The following is a 17965-nucleotide window of genomic DNA, read 5'->3' on the forward strand; positions in this document are numbered from 1 at the left end:
AGCACCCTTATAATTATACCTTACTTCAATATAAATTTATTTATTTGTAACAATTTGTAAAAATATGTAATATTTTTATTTCGAGTAATGCTACACACTCTCAATTTGAGACGCAATTGCTTTTATAGAATCTATACGGTAATAAACAAGTCTATAAGATCCAAACGAATAACACAAACTGGAGCTGTTATGTTTGATAAAAGGTCAATTAATAATTTGATTATGCCAACAATATTTTTTTTTCTTTTGTTTTTTTCTAGAACGCCAAACAAGAATAAATGTTGATTATTAACCTGGACCTAAAGTTACAAATCGTTATTCACTTTTGACCCAAAACTATACTAGGAGGTTTTAATTACTTCAGCTAATAATATATACATATACATTTATGGAATTTTGGGAGACAACAATATGTATTGCATGGGCTACCTAGCTAACCAGCTCTTGACGCAATTACCTAAGATCTCAGTTTTGTTTACAATAATAGAAAAATGAATTATTATATTAAATAAACGTAATTAATCAAGCAAATGAGGACTTTATTGTCTTATGCTGTACTCTAGTTAACAATAATTTTCCAAAACTATTGCCAGCCTTTATCATTATTCTTAATCATAAAGCTTAATTAATTAATGAAATAGCCCATGCATGGCGTTGTACTAATATACTATATATATATATATATATAGATATCTCCTCATGCTCCTCCTCAATCAGTATATCCTCTACATTTACTAGGCTAATTATATATATATATCTATGTATATATTGAAGCTAGGAATATCCTTATATATTCCTATGTTTTTCTTGTAGTAATCAAACCTAGTTATTAACGTCTCTAGTTTTGTAGATTAGTATACAACGAATGGTTTCGTTACTTCATATACACATGTATTTATACGGCGTTCATTATAAACTACACGAAATATGTACCAGTAATCATCTCAGTATAGCCACAAGCAAGAAAAGATGGCCATAGCGGTCCTTGATGCCCTAGACAACGCCCGGACACAATGGTACCACGTCACAGCCATAGTGATCGCCGGAATGGGATTCTTTACCGACGCATACGACCTCTTCTGCATCTCAGCCGTCTCAAAACTCCTGGGCCGTCTTTACTATTTCGACCCCGTATCATTAAAGCCCGGAAAGCTCCCCCCTAGAGTTAATAACTCCGTGACTGGAGTAGCTCTGGTCGGAACCCTCGCCGGCCAACTCTTCTTCGGTTGGCTCGGCGATAAACTAGGCCGCAAGAAAGTTTACGGAATCACCCTCATCATGATGGTCATTTGCGCAATTTGCTCCGGCCTTTCTTTTGGCGCCAGCCCACACGCCGTCATGGGAACCCTATGTTTCTTTAGGTTTTGGCTAGGGTTCGGTATAGGAGGTGACTACCCGCTCTCCGCCACCATCATGTCGGAGTACGCCAACAAAAAGACCCGTGGTGCCTTCATCGCTGCCGTGTTCGCCATGCAAGGCGTGGGGATCATCTTTGCGGGGCTAGTTTCCATGATTCTTTCCCATATTTTTCTCCTCAGCAATGCGGCTCCTCCGTTCAACAAGGATAAGTTGTTCTCTCCAGTTTTTTCAACTCAACCGAACGCTGATTACTTGTGGCGAATGGTATTAATGATCGGAGCTTTACCGGCGATCTTGACTTACTACTGGCGTATGAAGATGCCCGAAACAGGTCGATACACGGCGATGATCGAAGGGAACGCCAAGCAAGCCGCAGCTGACATGGGACGTGTTTTGGAGATAGAGATACATGAAGAACAAGATAAGTTGGCTCAGTACAAGGCTGCGAATAGCTACTCTTTACTGTCTATGGAGTTCTTACGTCGTCATGGGCTTCATCTGGTGGGGACTTCCACCACTTGGTTCTTATTAGACATAGCTTTCTACAGCCAAAACCTAACCCAGAAAGACATTTTCCCAGCCATAAATCTGGTCAAAAAAGACGTCGAAGTCAACGCTCTTAGAGAAGTCTTCGAAACAGCTCGTGCCATGTTCGTAATCGCCTTGTGTGGAACCTTTCCCGGATACTGGGTCACCGTCTTCTTAATCGAAAAACTTGGTCGTTTCAAAATCCAACTTATGGGTTTCTTCATGATGGCCGTATTCATGTTGATCATAGGTATCAAGTACGACTATCTTAAAACTCACGGATCTCTGTTTGCAGTACTCTATGGTTTGACCTTCTTCTTCGCCAACTTCGGTCCCAACAGCACAACGTTCGTGTTGCCGGCCGAGCTGTTTCCGACACGTGTGAGGTCCACGTGCCACGCTATCAGCGCAGCCTCCGGTAAGGCCGGTGCGATTATTGGCGCATTTGGGGTTCAGAACTACACTTTGGATGGTACCCCGAGGAAAATTAAAAAAGCCATGTTCATTTTGGCCGCAACCAACATTTTGGGCTTTCTCTTCACTTTCTTACTTGTAGAGACCAAAGGACGGTCTCTGGAGGAGATTTCTGGTGAAGATGGCGGCGCCGAGCAAGCTGCCAGAAATAATAATACCGGCGCCGGAACAGTTTCCATGACAATGCAGGAAAGTGAAAGCAGGGTAAGGGAAGAGTCTGCTTAAGATGTTAATGAACATAAGGATTGCCAATGTATGCGACAATATGTACTTATCACATTTTCCTGTCAAGATGTTGAGACAGCAATTATATTGTCGTCTGACTCTGTTATATTTTCCACATGTATTCTATTTTAATTTGGTGATTGTAGCTGTATGTGATATCCTATATATTGTAGTTGACGAAGAGTGTGTGATGTTTGAAATGTATGCAATAATTAATAATTCAGTAACCAATAATAGGTTACTTTTAATATATATATACTACAGTATACATTTTGCTTAATTTTATTTATAAAGTTATTAATTATTTTTATTAAATTTATATTAATGTCATATAAATTTTGAAATAAATATCCTATTTTAATTAAATAATTTATTTATTTTTATTCAAGTTTATGTTTATTCTAATTTTTGAATATAGGAGTAACAACAAGAGATTATATATTATATGTTTAATGTAATTTTAGACATTATATGTGGATTTTAAATTTAAGTTTCTTGCTAGTTTTAAAAAAAAAAGTAATTTGTTGCTAATTTACAATAAATTATATTATATGTTTAATATGATATTATTAAGTGAGTTTAAGTTTAATTAAATTTTATTTAAGTTATAAAAAGTATGATTTTATTATTTTTAAATAATTATTATGGTAAAATATCATATTTTAATTTGTTTAATTATTTATTATTTTTATATAATTATCATCGTAAAATATCTAAAAATTATGCTATTTTAATTTTTTTTAAGTTTAAGTATTTACAAACTACTGTTAAATATAAAAATATTCTGTTAAAATTAACATTAAAATATAAAAAACCGTTAAAATCAAGAATTTTCGTTATCTACACACTTATTATATAAAAGAGATATATGCATATAAATATTTATAAATACATATTTATTCAGATGAAACAGTCAATTTGATTTGGAGTACTAACCAAACAAACACATGACGCTTCTTTTTTTTATATAGTATTCGTGTACAAATTCTATTTCATGTTCATGTATAAATATTCTAATTATATATATTTATATTCAACTTTTTTAATGTTTTGTTTGTCATATTTACACATACAAAATTTTTATTTTATATATATAAACGAAAATAACCGATTTCCAAACAAAATAACACTCGTTTCCCAAAATATATGTCCTACATATTTAAAAGTAATTCGTGAAAACAAATTATAATTAAGTACAAAATGTAAAAATATATATGTTCTAATTATAAGTACTAAAAAATATTTGGTAGCAAAAATCTTGGTAGCTAAAAGTTTGTTTTCTCTATCCTCTACGATCCCTTGCATTGTCTCATTAGTAATACTTTATGAATCAATATAGAGACGATGAAATCTATTCTTGATGAATCGATCCATAAATTTTTTAAAAATATTTTTATTTTTGTGTTTAAAAAATTTAAAAATAAAAATTTTACCAAACACAGAATTCGCGTGTCTCGTAACAAAATATACATAAGTTAATTTATTAAAGAAAACACATAAAAGCTGGAAGCATACGCTGAGCAATTTAAATATCATTCATGATACACCCGATTTTTGAGCAAAATGCACGGACAACCTTGATTGTCTTAAATTATGATCAGTGATGATTAGCAGAACAAGTCAGAATTAGTGAGATTATGTGTGTGCTGCTCCACACAAAGTTTCTCGAAGTGCCCAAAAAGGATTTGCTCAAAGAGAGCCCACTCACATGAGGAATATTGCCAAGAACTGCTCTACTTGGAAGGTTTATTCTATTTTATAATTGAAATAAGTTAATTTTATTTATTTAAATTAAAATACCTAATTTCAATACTCCGGTGACTATCGATTCCTATCACTCATCCAACTTCTATCGCTTGACATCTTCAACCAAAATAATTAACGATCCATTAATAATTGTCTTAAATTGAGGAAAATGAGTCATAATTTCATGACTCTCTGTCGCCATAATTGTCACTATTTGATAATATTATCTTATATTTGGCAAAAGTAAATATTCATAATTACCATAGAAAATGTAGTTAATTGTGATCTCTTATTTTCAATTATGATGTATTACACTACAAGAAATGTTAATATTAGGAGTGGACCCATTAGAGGCAGACCTGAATCCGCCTCTAATAAGAGGGATATTAGCGGCTGACACAGGAGTCCGCCGCTAATAAATTTTTTATTTAAAAAAAAACATTAGCAGCGGAACCTCCGCCGCTAATTGATTAGAGGTAAAAAGTGCAACTTTATTGATCTTAAATGTCAAAATATATTAAGTTTTGATTATTATTTTCATTTAATTAATATGATATATTTTATGAATGAAAATATTTGATTATAATTTAATTTATTGTTATTTTGTAGAAATTAAAGTTGCATTTTGGCATAAATAAAATGAAAGAAGAAATAAAGAGATGAATCTAAAAATCAATTGAAAAATGGCATTTTTGAAGCCGAAAAATAGGCCAGAATTCGGCCCAGCCAGCCCAGGCCCATTTCCTTCCCACCCGAGCCGAGCCACTGAGCTGCCGAGCCGCTAACGCTTGCCACCTGCCACCTGCCTCTCATCTCCTTGCGCCACCTGTCCCCAGCAAGCCAGCCTCCTTAATATGCTGAAGCTTCCCCAACGCCAAAGCCAGACCTCCTCAACAGCCTTGCTCCTTTCAACGCCCCAACAGACCAAGCAAGGCCCAATTTAGCTGAAGCATATATGAAGCTCCTCCCAGCCAGCGCCTACGTGGCGCACTCCCATTGGCTGGGGGAGGGTCAATGGACCAGTTGCACCAGCCACTTTCTAGCTCAACTTTTGATGCACTTTGGGCCTTGCAAATTACCATTTTGAGCTTTAAAGCTCATCTTTTTTGGTATTTTAGAAAAAGAGCAAAATGACCATACACCAAAATAGCTAGGATAATATTAATAATAATATTTGATTTTTTTAAAATCATATTTTATTATTAATATTTCAGATTTATTTTGTAAACCCCAAATTGTTGTTTAATTTCTTTTTAGTCATTTTCTCCATCTATAAATAGGGACACTCTCTTTACATTTTGTATGTAATTTTTAGGTAGCAAAACTCTACCAAATTTTAGTCTCATTTCTCATATTTTCTCTCTAGAATTTCATGAGAATGTCTAGCATAATAGGCTAACCTTCTTAGGAAGGTTAGGATGATCCTATATGCACTATGACTTTGTTTGGTATTTTTGATTCACCATGTGCTTAAAGTTTATATATTTTAGTGATTTATTTTCTTTCATCTCTACTTCTTCATCTTATTATCTATATTTATGTTTACTAATAGTATATAGATTTTGTCATGCACTTTCTATGTATTATCAAATTAGTGAAAATAATATAGATAATATCTTTATCATTTTCTCCATCTCACTCATATATATGTACTTTTGCTAAAATATATATAAAATTAGTCATGCTCTTTCTATGTATTTTATAAATAGTAAAAGTAATATTTGTGTTAGGTTTTATGTCTAATCTTTTATTGCATTATTGCCAATGGTATAATGTCCTTTTTAGATTTCTCATAAGATTTATCTCATCTTTCCATGGTAAAGAATAATAATCACTTGAATACATTTTTGTAAAACATATTTGTGCTTCAATGTTAAATCTTCCAAATGAATAGTTGAGATGTGAACTTCTCATTTGTGTAACTTTTGTGAATCAAATATCCAAATAAATAAGTATGCATATTGGTGACTCTTGATCCTTCAAACTTGTTACCTATTGTTACATCACACTTTATTCTATCTTTATTTCTAATCTTTAAATTTAAAAAACAACAAAAATATCACTTGTTCTATTTTCCTCACATTATTTATCTCTAACATTTATTTATTGATTAACTTGTTTCTTTACCTCCTTGTGGAATCGACCGTCCATCTATACTACAACTACCGCTAAGTGGAAGTCACGTTTGGGCGTTAAAACACTAATATAGAAGAAGGAAAGTGAGAGAATTTTCCCGGGCTCCAATTTGAATTGGTATTAGTGGCAGACCCCTGTTGCTAACAAAAAAATGGTCAGAATTACCCATTATTAGCAGCGGGCAGTCTGCCGCTAATAATGTGTGGTACTCGCCGCTAATAATATCCAAATATATGTCCATCACACCCCTTCCTTCAGTTTTCCCATTTCTACTTCTTCTTCTTCTTCCCATTTCTTCCAGCCGCAGTTCTCACTACAAGAAAAACCACTTTCAGGGGCAACAATATCAGGGGCGACACATTATCTGTAATGCCCCAAAATCCCTAATGAGGTTTAATGGTTAGAATAGTAGGCCGGGAGGGCCATAATTGATTTATTATGCCATTAAATGATTATGTGCATGTTTATGTGAATTATATTATTATACGATGATAAATGCATGCATGTGAGTTCACATTTCGTTATAAGGGCATTTTGGTAGCTTGGCCCGTTGAGGGCATATTTGTATATTTTCATGCATGTTGGTGAATTATGAATAAGGCCACATTATAATGTAGATTTGTTTGAGCTTTTCGGCATGAGACGATCCTTTAATACAAGTTACCAGTTTGGTCATAACGTGGTTGATTTCGGGGCTCGGGGTGAGTCTCGGGGTAATTTGAAGATTAGTTCATTACCGGGAATTAAAGGGTAATGGGATATGATTTATTAGTATTTGAGAATAATGGGAATTGGAAGGCGTTAGTTATGATTAACGAGATAGACGGGAAATGACGACTTTGCCCTTGGGGGCTGTTAAGAGGAGAGTTAGGCATGGGGGGTATTTTGGTCATTTGACCTTAGGTTGTATTTAAACCAAAGAAAACCGTGGAAGCTTAAGAAAAACAAAGACTCCCTTCTTCTTCTCACGATCATCATTCTCCTTCTCATTCCTTTGAAATTTTGAAGCAAGTTTTGGGATTCAAACTTGGAGATTGAAGCTTGAGGTCTTAGGCTAGTGTTCAGCCATTGAAGATGATTCAATTCAAGTTTAAGGTAAGGTTTTAGTTCAATTTTATGGTTCCTATTGCTCTATTTTGTGTTAGTTTTGAGATTTGATTTTTGATCATAAGAATGAGAATTTGATGAAGTTTTGAATGGTTTAAGGCTTAGGTTTTGTTGGATATATGGTGGATAAGTTGTGGTAATAATTAGGAGCTTTGCTTTGAGGTATTGGAAGTGTTTTAATAGGTTTTTGAAATGAGTTCGAAGAGGAAAAACATGAGATTTTGGCTGAATTTCAGGTGGGGCCGCAGCTCTGTTCTAGAGCGCCGCGGCCCAAGCTTGTTGAAGATGAAGGGTAGTGCTAAAGAGCCATTGGGCCGCAACATGGGGATGTAGGGCCGCGGCGCGTGTTGATGGCTGGAAGGTGGCCGCTTCTGTTTGGGGAGGCGGGCCGCAGCATGGGGGAAGGCTAGACGCGACCCTTAGTGGCATTTTGGCCAGAAATGTGCTTTTGTCGTGGAGATTCAAACCTTAGGCCTCAGGATTGTTCCTACTACCCAGTTTAGTAGGATTTGACGTCCCGGAAGCTAGGTCTTGGTCCAGGAACCTTTTATTATTCATTTTATTGATCGAATCCCATAATTGGTTATGACTAGGTGACCGCTAAGGAACTAAAAGGCTGATCGTTCTCAAGGGTCGTTCTTTTACTAATTCTTGCTCGAACCAGAGGTAAGAAAACTGCACCCCATATGTGACATGCATGGTTATTCATGAGGCATGTTGAGTGTTTAAATGTGGACATTGATTGCATATCAAAATGCTTAGTAAATCTTGCTTACTTGTGAATGGCACTGACTTATTAGTTAGAATCGACAATGGTGTCAGTATTAACTGTAAAGATGTGACTTATTAGTCATGTTCGACAGCAGTATTGAGCACTGGTCGTATGGTATTGACTTATGAGTCAAGAATGGTATTAGCGTGTTTAATGCAAGCCGAAAAGATTAGATCTAATTGACATAAGCATTGAATGACTCATCATGAACATTAATGCCTGACCGACCCCAAGTTCGATGAAAAACAAAAGCGCTTGTCTAGTCTAATTGCTAGTTACTTAGAGCCATGGCCAGAAGGCCCAGGTGACTGCGTCGTCACATGGCTAAGGGTGCGGAACCCACACTAGTGACTCATTCATTAGTCACTCATCTGGTTTAAGCTAGTGACTCCATGGTCACTCATTTGGTTTACATTAGTGACTCACTCGTCAGTCACTCATCTGGTTTAAGCTAGTGACTCCATGATCACTCATTTGGTTTACATTAGTGACTCGCTCGTCAGTCACTCACCTGGTTTAAGCTAGTGACTCCATGGTCACTCATTTGGTTTACATTAGTGACTCACTCATTAGTCACTCATCTAGTTTAAGCTAGTGACTCCATGGTCACTCATTTGGTTTAAGTTAGTAACTTACACATCAGTTACTCATCTGTTTAGGGCTATAAGCTCTGTATTATTATCATAATCATCATATGATATTGTATACATGCAGTAATGAGTTTTCTTGCTGAACCTTGGCTCACGGGTGCTATGTGGTGCAGGTAAAGGGAAAGAAAAGCTCACCCAACCTTGAGTGGAGAGCTTAGGTGACGATGTGTACATATGCGGCCGCTTGACCAGCACGACCAAGGTGTTTCTCAGAGGAACTAGGGGTTAACCCTATTTTTGTCGCTTAGGTCGGCGGGTTGTAATTTTACACTATAATGACCATTTTGTATTGTAAATAACTTGTAAACGCTTTTATAGGCCCATGTATAGTTTTATGTTTTAAATAAAATATATCATTTCCTTTTGATCAAGTTTTTCACCTTAGCCTATTAATAACACCTAGATGCACGTTTATAACCAAATGACTCGATTAGTGAGTTAAGCATGATTCAAGGCTCACAGTAACGGTCTTGGAGTAACCAGGGCGTTACAACTTGGTATCAGAGCGTGCCAAGGTTTAGGGTTCATGTAGACTGGCTGGGCATGTACACTCGTCGCTGAAGTCAAGCTCGACTCATGGTTTGGTAACTATTTATGTAGTTATATATTTAACTGCTTAAATAAAGTATAAATGCTTTACCTGTATACATGAAATACTATGATAAGGCTGGGCCTTGACTACTGCATCATCAGTAAGAACGTGCTTATTAGTACTGATATTGCTAGAACATGCTTATTAGTATTGTTCATTGTGAATTATCAACTGATACATGTTAAATCCTAAATGTTATGATCATGTATCCATTTGTATATTTGTATAACTGTGGAATATGGGTGATTATCTGTTGATCTTGGACCGTGAGGCGACAAGAGGATTAGTTATTACTGCTTAATTGGCCACATTGATTGTTTCAACACAGTATAACTTGTAAGAATGATTGCAGGCCACAGTATTGAGGCAGGAAGAAGAAATTCACCTCCTGAGACAACATAAGGTCCTTGTAGGAACCAGTGTACCAGAGGCACCACCTGTATCAGTGCCAGTAGTTGAGCACCTGTAATCAAATTTTATTTTCCTATTCTTGCTAATAATGATATTTTCCTATTATTATGTTGATTATTATACTGGTAGGCATCTTTCTCTTGCTACACTTTACATGCTGGAATTTTATATGATATCTGTTTTTCATTTCTATATTTTCATTTTCCATGTTCAATTATGTACAAATTGGGTAAGTGAATTATGTACAAATTGGGTAAGTGAAGTAAAACTTATAAAGTGACAGTGACAGTGTGTTAATTTGTGTAATTTACTTTTCTTTTTTTCAGATGAAATAACAAATATACTGGTAGAAATGAATGTTATAGCACCACATGCTTTTGTTTCATAAGTTTGGTTTACCCACATTGTGAAAATATTGTGGGTAATCAACCAACTTATGAAGAGTTAGTTGAACGACTTAATGATACAACTTCCCGCCTTAATGCTACTAACGAACAACTTAGTGTAGTTGTGGATATACTTCGTCATAACAATTTGATGGCACCGCCTCCACCACCTCCAACAGACCAAGCTTCAGATGCAAATTTAAGAGAGTCGCCATCTATTTCAGTTCGGGAGTCACAAGATGATTCTTAGTTTATTTACATTAATTTACTAAGGAATGAACTTTATGAAGTTTTTTTTTATTTTGATAGGGGTAACCTTAAAATGATAACTTTATGACTTATTTTAGTATTGAACATTATAAAGAATTTTAGCATTAAACATTTTATTATTGAATGGTTTTTTTCTAGTTTATTTCTAATATATAACATTTATAAATAACTGTTATTATCTTTTACCTACACATAACCATTAAATTTGAACAAAATATAAATTGTGTAACAAACCAATAAAATAATGCTATGTGGGCTAATAAAATGACACCACGTAGGATGCCACATATGATGCCACGCAGAATGCCACATAGGATGCCACATCATCAGACACGAAAAACTACAAAAACCATGTCAGCATACACGTAGGATGCCATGTCATCAAACACGTCATCTGATGACTCATCAATTGATTTATAACTTAGTGGGGTCCACTGATTCTTTTACCTACCAGTGTTAATAAGTGTAGGTAAAGACTCTTTCCCCACTAACTTTTACCTACCAATCTCTACCAATTCAATATTGGTAGGTAAACCATATTACCTACCATTAGGCTAGTTTTACCTACACTTACAATTGGTAGGTAAGGACCCCATTTTCTTGTATTGTGTTTAATGACTTGCATGCCAGAGTATTGAGGCAGGAAGAAGAAATCCGCCTCCTGAGACAACATAAGGTCCTTGTAGGAACCCGTGTACCAGAGGCACCACCTGTATCAGTGCCAGCAGTTGAGCAGCTGCTTGAGGTTGGAAACAAATGAGAGCCTCTTTATGAAAAGTTTAGGAAACAACAACCTCCAGTATTTGAGGGCAGTGCAGATCCTACTAAAGCTGAGCAGTGGATGAGCATGATTACCACCATCCTTAACTTTATGAGGGTGTCTGGTAATGAGAGGGTGGCCTGTGCCACATATATGTTTCGGGAGGATGCTCGAATTTGGTGGGAAGTTATATCCCAGACCAGAAACAAACTTCAATGCCCTGAGTTGGGAAGAGTTTCAGACTCTGTTCAATGAGAAGTACTACAGCGATGCCATTAGGGCTGCTAAAGCTGAAGAATTTATCAGATTACTTCAGGGAAGTTTATCAGTGACTGAGTATGCTCTGGAGTTTGATAGATTGGAAAAGTTTGCCATAGAGCTGGTGCCCACTGATGGGACCAGAAGGGAGAGGTTTCTCCAGGGGCTACAACCTAGATTAGCCCAGGACGTTCGTATCACCACTGTGGTAGGAGTTACTACTTATGCACAGGTGGTGGAGAAGGTGCTCACAGCTGAGAGCGCAGAGAACAAGATCTGGCGGGACAATGCAGCCAAAAGAGATTTTAGGAGGACAGGTCCTCCATTTGTGGGTTCTGGTAGGGGTGGAGGCCCCAGTGATCAGAAGAGGAAGGTTCCTGACAGCTTCCTAGCTCTAGGTCCTGATAGGCGACCCCGTGCTATTGAAATGGGTCGTTAGGGTGGCAGTGAGGCGTGGAAGACTTATCCTAAGTGCCCTAGGTGCAAGAGGTGTCATTTGGGAGAGTGTAGGGCAAAGGCCTGCTTTTTATGTGGAGCAGTGGGTCATCTCAAGAAAGATTACTCTAAAGCAAGAACCCAGAAAAGCGGACAGCTCGGCCCCAACTTGAGTGTTCGCATTGACTCAAGCAGAGGCTGGGGCTTCACCCTCAGTAGTTACAGGCCAGCTTCTTAGTGCTGGAACCCCTTATACTTTTTTGATTGATTGTAGCATCCCCCAATTTTACTTAGCTAGGCAGTAGCAGTAGTAGTAGTAGTAGCTGTAGAATTTTAGTTTTCGTGGATATTGGTCAAAGCTGGGATTTAGTTCGAAACTCGTAGAAATAGTTATGGATTTTATAAGTTTAACCTATGGTTTAGAAATATTAATTTTATCATAAGGTTTGATTAATGAATATAGTTGGTCCTAAGAATATTATTTATTATAACCTAAGGTTCAGATAGATTAAATAAGGATGTGACACTTGTCACAAGCATGTTTATTAAGGATTTAAGTATTTTTGATGAATAGTTTAATTAAAAGAAACATCTAGAAGCTCTAGAACCTTCCATTATCTGTTAGGATCACGTTTTACTCAGTCAGAGTAGTTTTAATCAATTTCAAATTATCCTGAAATGTGCAAAAACGTGTTTGAAATATCAGCGTATGCCAATATATCACAGCTATAAGAGCCGATATATCGCCTATGATTGATACGGAAAACACGTCGACTTCGCACGAACGAAACCACGACCCTCAGAATCATGGTAGGGGCGATATATCGCTTACCCTAGGCGATATATCGGCTCCAATGACCAATTTTTGAATTTTCGTAGAATTCTGAACTAGAAACCACCCTCAACAACCTTGACTCGTTCCTGAACGTTTTTGACCGAGTTCTGGGCATCTGTTGAACATATAATTAAAATTTATTCATTTTTAATCATTTATTTATTCATTTTAAAGGAGTTAGTTTCACTCCTTGAACTCTATAAATAGGACCCAATACTCAGCCATTTTTCTTCATCTTCAAGCACAGTTCAGAGCCTCCAAGCTGCTAAGATTATTCTAGAGAGAAACAGTAGGGTTTTGGGGTTAAAGCTTTCAAATATAAAGCTTTTATTAACACTTGGGAAGTAAGTTTTTCTGTGATTTTGGTGTTCGAGGTATAGATCGAGGTTCTAAGCTATCCAAGGTATTCATTATCTTCAAGTTTAGTTTACTATAGTTTCTATTATTCTTTCATTTTTCTTCAAATCCTAACTTGTGATAGTGACTTTTGGTTAGGTGTCAATTCCTTTGAAACATAAGGTTTTCGGTAAGTTCTTATCTCGATGGTTTAGATCGTCTCTTCATCTTATTTTCTTTAAGAAACTTATGGTTTCTTTATGTTTGGTTTTAGGAGTTTCAATCCCGCTCTTGTCTCTAATATTCCAGTTTTTGGTAAGGAAAATTAGGTAGTTTAGTATTATGATCTAGTTTATGTAGTTTATGATATAGTTTATATTTGTATGACCTAACATTTCAGGTACAATAAAGGGGTAAGTGTGTCTAGACCTAAGGTGTCCAATGATGTATGATGGACTATGTCTGGTAGGCTCGGTTGCCAAAACTTTATGACGGATCTAAGTGATGTTTCGTGTATGACGGACTATTGTCCGAGGCTTAATTGCCACCCCTGTATAAGCACTTATCTTTTTATTATATCTAACTTGTTATTATGACCCATAGTTATGCATATGATTTATGACCTATAACCTATAACCTATAGTTATGATTATGATTTATGACCTATGAATTATGATCTATGACCTATGATGCATGACTTATGATTTATGACCTATGACTTATGACTTAGAGTATGATTTATGACTTAGATTATGATGTAGAATTATGACTTAAGCTATGATATGACCTAGAGTTTTGTGTTTGTATGACTTTTGTGAATTTATGATCTGTTTGATTGTATGATTATATGACTAACTCTTGTTTGTATTTTCCGTATTGGGCTTAGAAGCTCACTCCTTATGATGTTGTTATTTCAAGAAATTAAGGACAGGCCGGTGGCGAGAGGGGACCTAAGAGCTTTGTAATGTACTTGTGGGGACCATATAGTCGAGGAAGATCAAGCGGGCCTATGTTTATAAAAGCATGTTATTTTAAAGTTTTATTTAAATGTTGCTCATTTTTGTGTTAAAGGCAATTATTTTATTTTTGTAAAACCATGGATCCATGCATTTATTTTCAAGTTTTTATTCAATAAAGGAGCAATATTTATGAATTATGATCCAATGCTGTGTTCTCAGTAATCTATGAGAAATTAGGGCATTACATTGATTCTGGGGCTACACATTCTTTTGTTGCTAGTAGAATTATTGATAGACTGTCTAGACCATGTGATTATTATGCTGTGGGATTCGGAACCTTATTACCTACTGGGGAGTTAATAGTATCCAGGAGATGGGTCAGATCTTTGCCAGTGACAGTGGAGGGCAGAGAGTTGTCAATGGATTTGATAGAGTTAGTAATGAATGACTTTGACATGATTCTTGGTATGGATTGGTTAGTGAAGTACGGGGCAACCATATATTGCAGAAGGAAGATGGTCACCTTTAAGCCTAAGGGTGAGGATCCTTTTGTATTTGTTGGCACTGTGCATGGACCCCGCATACCTATGATCACTATTTTGAGGGCTAGAGATCTATTGCAAGGAGGTTGCATAGGGTTCTTAGCCAGTGTGGTTGACACCACTCAAGTCATGCCAGTAAGACCAGAAGAGACCAGACTAGTCTATGAATTTCTGGATGTGTTTCCAGAAGATTTACCAGGGTTGCTACCACACAGAGAGATCGAGTTTGTGATAGAACTGGCACCAGGGACGGAGCCAGTGTCTAGAGCACCTTATTGAATGACCCCAATTGAGTTGAAGGAATTGAAAGTAAAATTGTAAGAATTGTTAGATTTGGGTTTTATCAAACCTAGTTTCTCACCTTGGGGTGCGCCAGTTCTGTTTGTGAAAAAGAAAGATGGTTCTCTGAGGATGTGTATTGATTACAGAGAACTTAACAAGTTAACAATTAAGAACAAGTATCCTCTGCCAAGGATAGGTGATTGGTTTGATCAGTTGCAAGGTAAAAGAGTATTCTCAAAGATAGATCTCTGTTATAGTTATCATCAGTTGAGGGTCAAGGAGGGATACATACCAAAGACTGCTTTTCGTACTAGATATGGGCATTATGAGTTCTTAGTCATGTCCTTTGGATTGATTAATGCCCCAACTGCTTTCATGGATCTGATGAACAAGGTGTTCAAGGATTATCTGGACCAGTTTGTGATCATCTTCATCGATGATATCCTGGTTTATTCTCAGTCAGAGTCAGAACATGAGAAACATTTAAGATTGGTTCTATAGAGACTGAGGGAACACAGACTGTTTGCAAATTTCAAGAAATGTAAGTTTTGGTTATCTCAGGTATCTTTTCTTGGGCACATTGTCAGTAAGGAGGGGATTAAAGTAGATCCAGCCAAGATTGAGGCAGTCAGAGATTGGCCAAGGCCAAAGAATGCTTTTGAGGTTAAAAGTTTCCTCGAATTGGCAGGTTATTATAGACGTTTCGTGGAAGGGTTCTCTAAGATTGCTACTTCATTGACTGAGCTGACACACAAGAATCAGAAGTTTGTATGGTCAGACTGGTGTGAGAACAACTTTTAGGAACTGAAGCAGAGGTTGATTACAGCTCCAGTTCTGAGTCTTCCAGCAGATCAGGAGAAGTTTACGATTTACTGCGATGCTTCGCATTAGGGTTTGGGCTGTGTTCTGATGCAGGTAGGAAAGGTGATTGCTTATGCCTCACGTCAGCTGAAGGAGTATGAATAGAGATATCCCATTCCTAATCTAGAGTTGGCGGCTGTGGCCTTTGCTTTAAAGGTATGGAGGCATTACCTTTATGGGGAGAAGTGTGAGATCTACACTGACCACAAGAGCCTGAAGTACTTCTTCACGTAGAAAGACTTGAATATGAGACAAAGGCATTGGCTGGAGTTAGTAAAGGATTACGACTGTGAGATTTTGTATCATATAGGAAAGACCAATGTAGTAGCTGATGCTTTAAGCCGGAAGGGTCCGGGACAGATTTATAGTGCGAGGTTGATAACCAGAGAGTTAGCAGATGATATGACCAGAGCTGGTATAGAGTTGCTGGTGGGCCAGTTGGCCAATATTATGTTGCAGTCTACACTGTTGGAAAGAAATAAGGAGGGTCAATTGGGTGATCCACAGCCGATCAAGATCAGAGATGATGTTTTAGCTGGAGTATCCAGAGATTATACAGTGTCTGATTTGGGCTTTCTGAGATACAAGGGTCGGATATGTGTTCCGTTAGACACTGCATTGAGATGAGAGATTCTGGATGAATCTCATACTACTCCTTAATCTTTGCATCCAGGCACCACGAAGATGTATCAGGATGTGAGATCGTTGTATTGGTGGCCTGGGATGAAAATGGATGTAGTGGAATATGTGGCTAAGTGCATGACATGTCAACAGATCAAGGCTGAGCATCATAGGCCGGCAGGGCTATTGCAGCCTCTGGATATCCTGGAGTAGAAATGGGAGGACATCATGGTGGATTTCGTGGTGAGGGTTACCTAGGACTGTTGGTCAACATGATTCTATTTGGATTATTATGGATCGCTACATCAAGTCAGCTCACTTCTTACTAGTGAGGACTACTTATATAGTTGACCAGTTTGCAGATCTCTTAGTGAAAGAGATCATGCGCCTCCATGGAGCACCGAGGACGATCGTGTCAGATTGAGGCCTCACTTTTACTTCCAAGTTCTGGGGGAGTTTACAGAAGGCCATGGGAACACAGTTGAAGTTCAGTACTGCTTATCATCCTCAGAAAGATGGACAATCTAAGAGGACAATCCATATATTAGAAGACATGCTGCGAGTGTAGTGCCCCATTATATTTACTTAGCTAGTTAGATACTAGTAATAATTAGTAGTATTTTGTAGTATGTTAGAGTCTGTGGATTTTGGTTCAAGTCGAGAATTAGTTGGACACTCATAGCAACAGTTATGGATTTTATAAGCTTAACCTATAGTTTAAGAATATTAATTATAACATAAGGTTTGATTAATATTGTTGGTCTTAGATATATTGTTATTATAACCTATGGTTTAGATAGAGAGCTAATAAGAGTGTGACACTTGTCATAATTATGATTCTTAAGGAATTAAGTATTTTTGATGGATAGTTTTAATAAAAGAAAGATCTAAAAGCTCTAGAACCTTCCAGAAACTGTCAGGATCGTATTATGACTCAGTCAAAGTTGTTTATCCAATTCAAAATATGCTGAAAAAGTGAAAATACGTGTTTGATATATCAACATAAGCCAATGCATCAGCGCTTAGGGGCCGATATATCGCCTACAGAAGATACGGAAAACACGTCGACTTTGCACGAATGATTGAACGGGGCTCGGGAATATAGGGGGAGGCGATATGACGCCTATGGGGGGATATATCGGCTCCAAGTGTGATTTTTGATAAGTTTGTGATTTTGATTTTAAAAATAGCCTTAACAACTTAGACTTGCATTTGAACGATTTTGACCGAGTTCTGGGCATCAGTTGAACGAAATTCAAATATTTTCATTTATTTATTCAAATTAAAAAAGGTTAGTTTCACTCCTTGAACTCTATAAATAGGACCTAATACTCAACCATTTTATTCTTTCTTGAAGCATTTGATCAGACCCTTCAAGGTGCTAGTGTTACTATAAAGAGATACACTTGGGTTTTGGGTT

At 36.8% G+C, this 17965-nt stretch overlaps 1 protein-coding gene across 1 annotated transcript; it reads left to right on the top strand.

Annotated features, from left to right (window-relative positions):
* The first annotated feature begins 969 nt into the window (after positions 1 to 969).
* On the top strand, positions 970 to 2665 carry LOC133780313 (low affinity inorganic phosphate transporter 4-like). Its single transcript, XM_062220127.1, has one exon. It carries the CDS (start codon positions 970 to 972, stop codon positions 2584 to 2586), a length of 1617 nt encoding a protein of 538 aa, XP_062076111.1. The 3' UTR covers positions 2587 to 2665.
* The last annotated feature ends 15300 nt before the right edge of the window (positions 2666 to 17965 follow it).

Source organism: Humulus lupulus, chromosome 5 (genome assembly GCF_963169125.1).
Source record: "Humulus lupulus chromosome 5, drHumLupu1.1, whole genome shotgun sequence".
In the NCBI taxonomy this organism is placed as follows: Eukaryota; Viridiplantae; Streptophyta; class Magnoliopsida; order Rosales; family Cannabaceae; genus Humulus; species Humulus lupulus.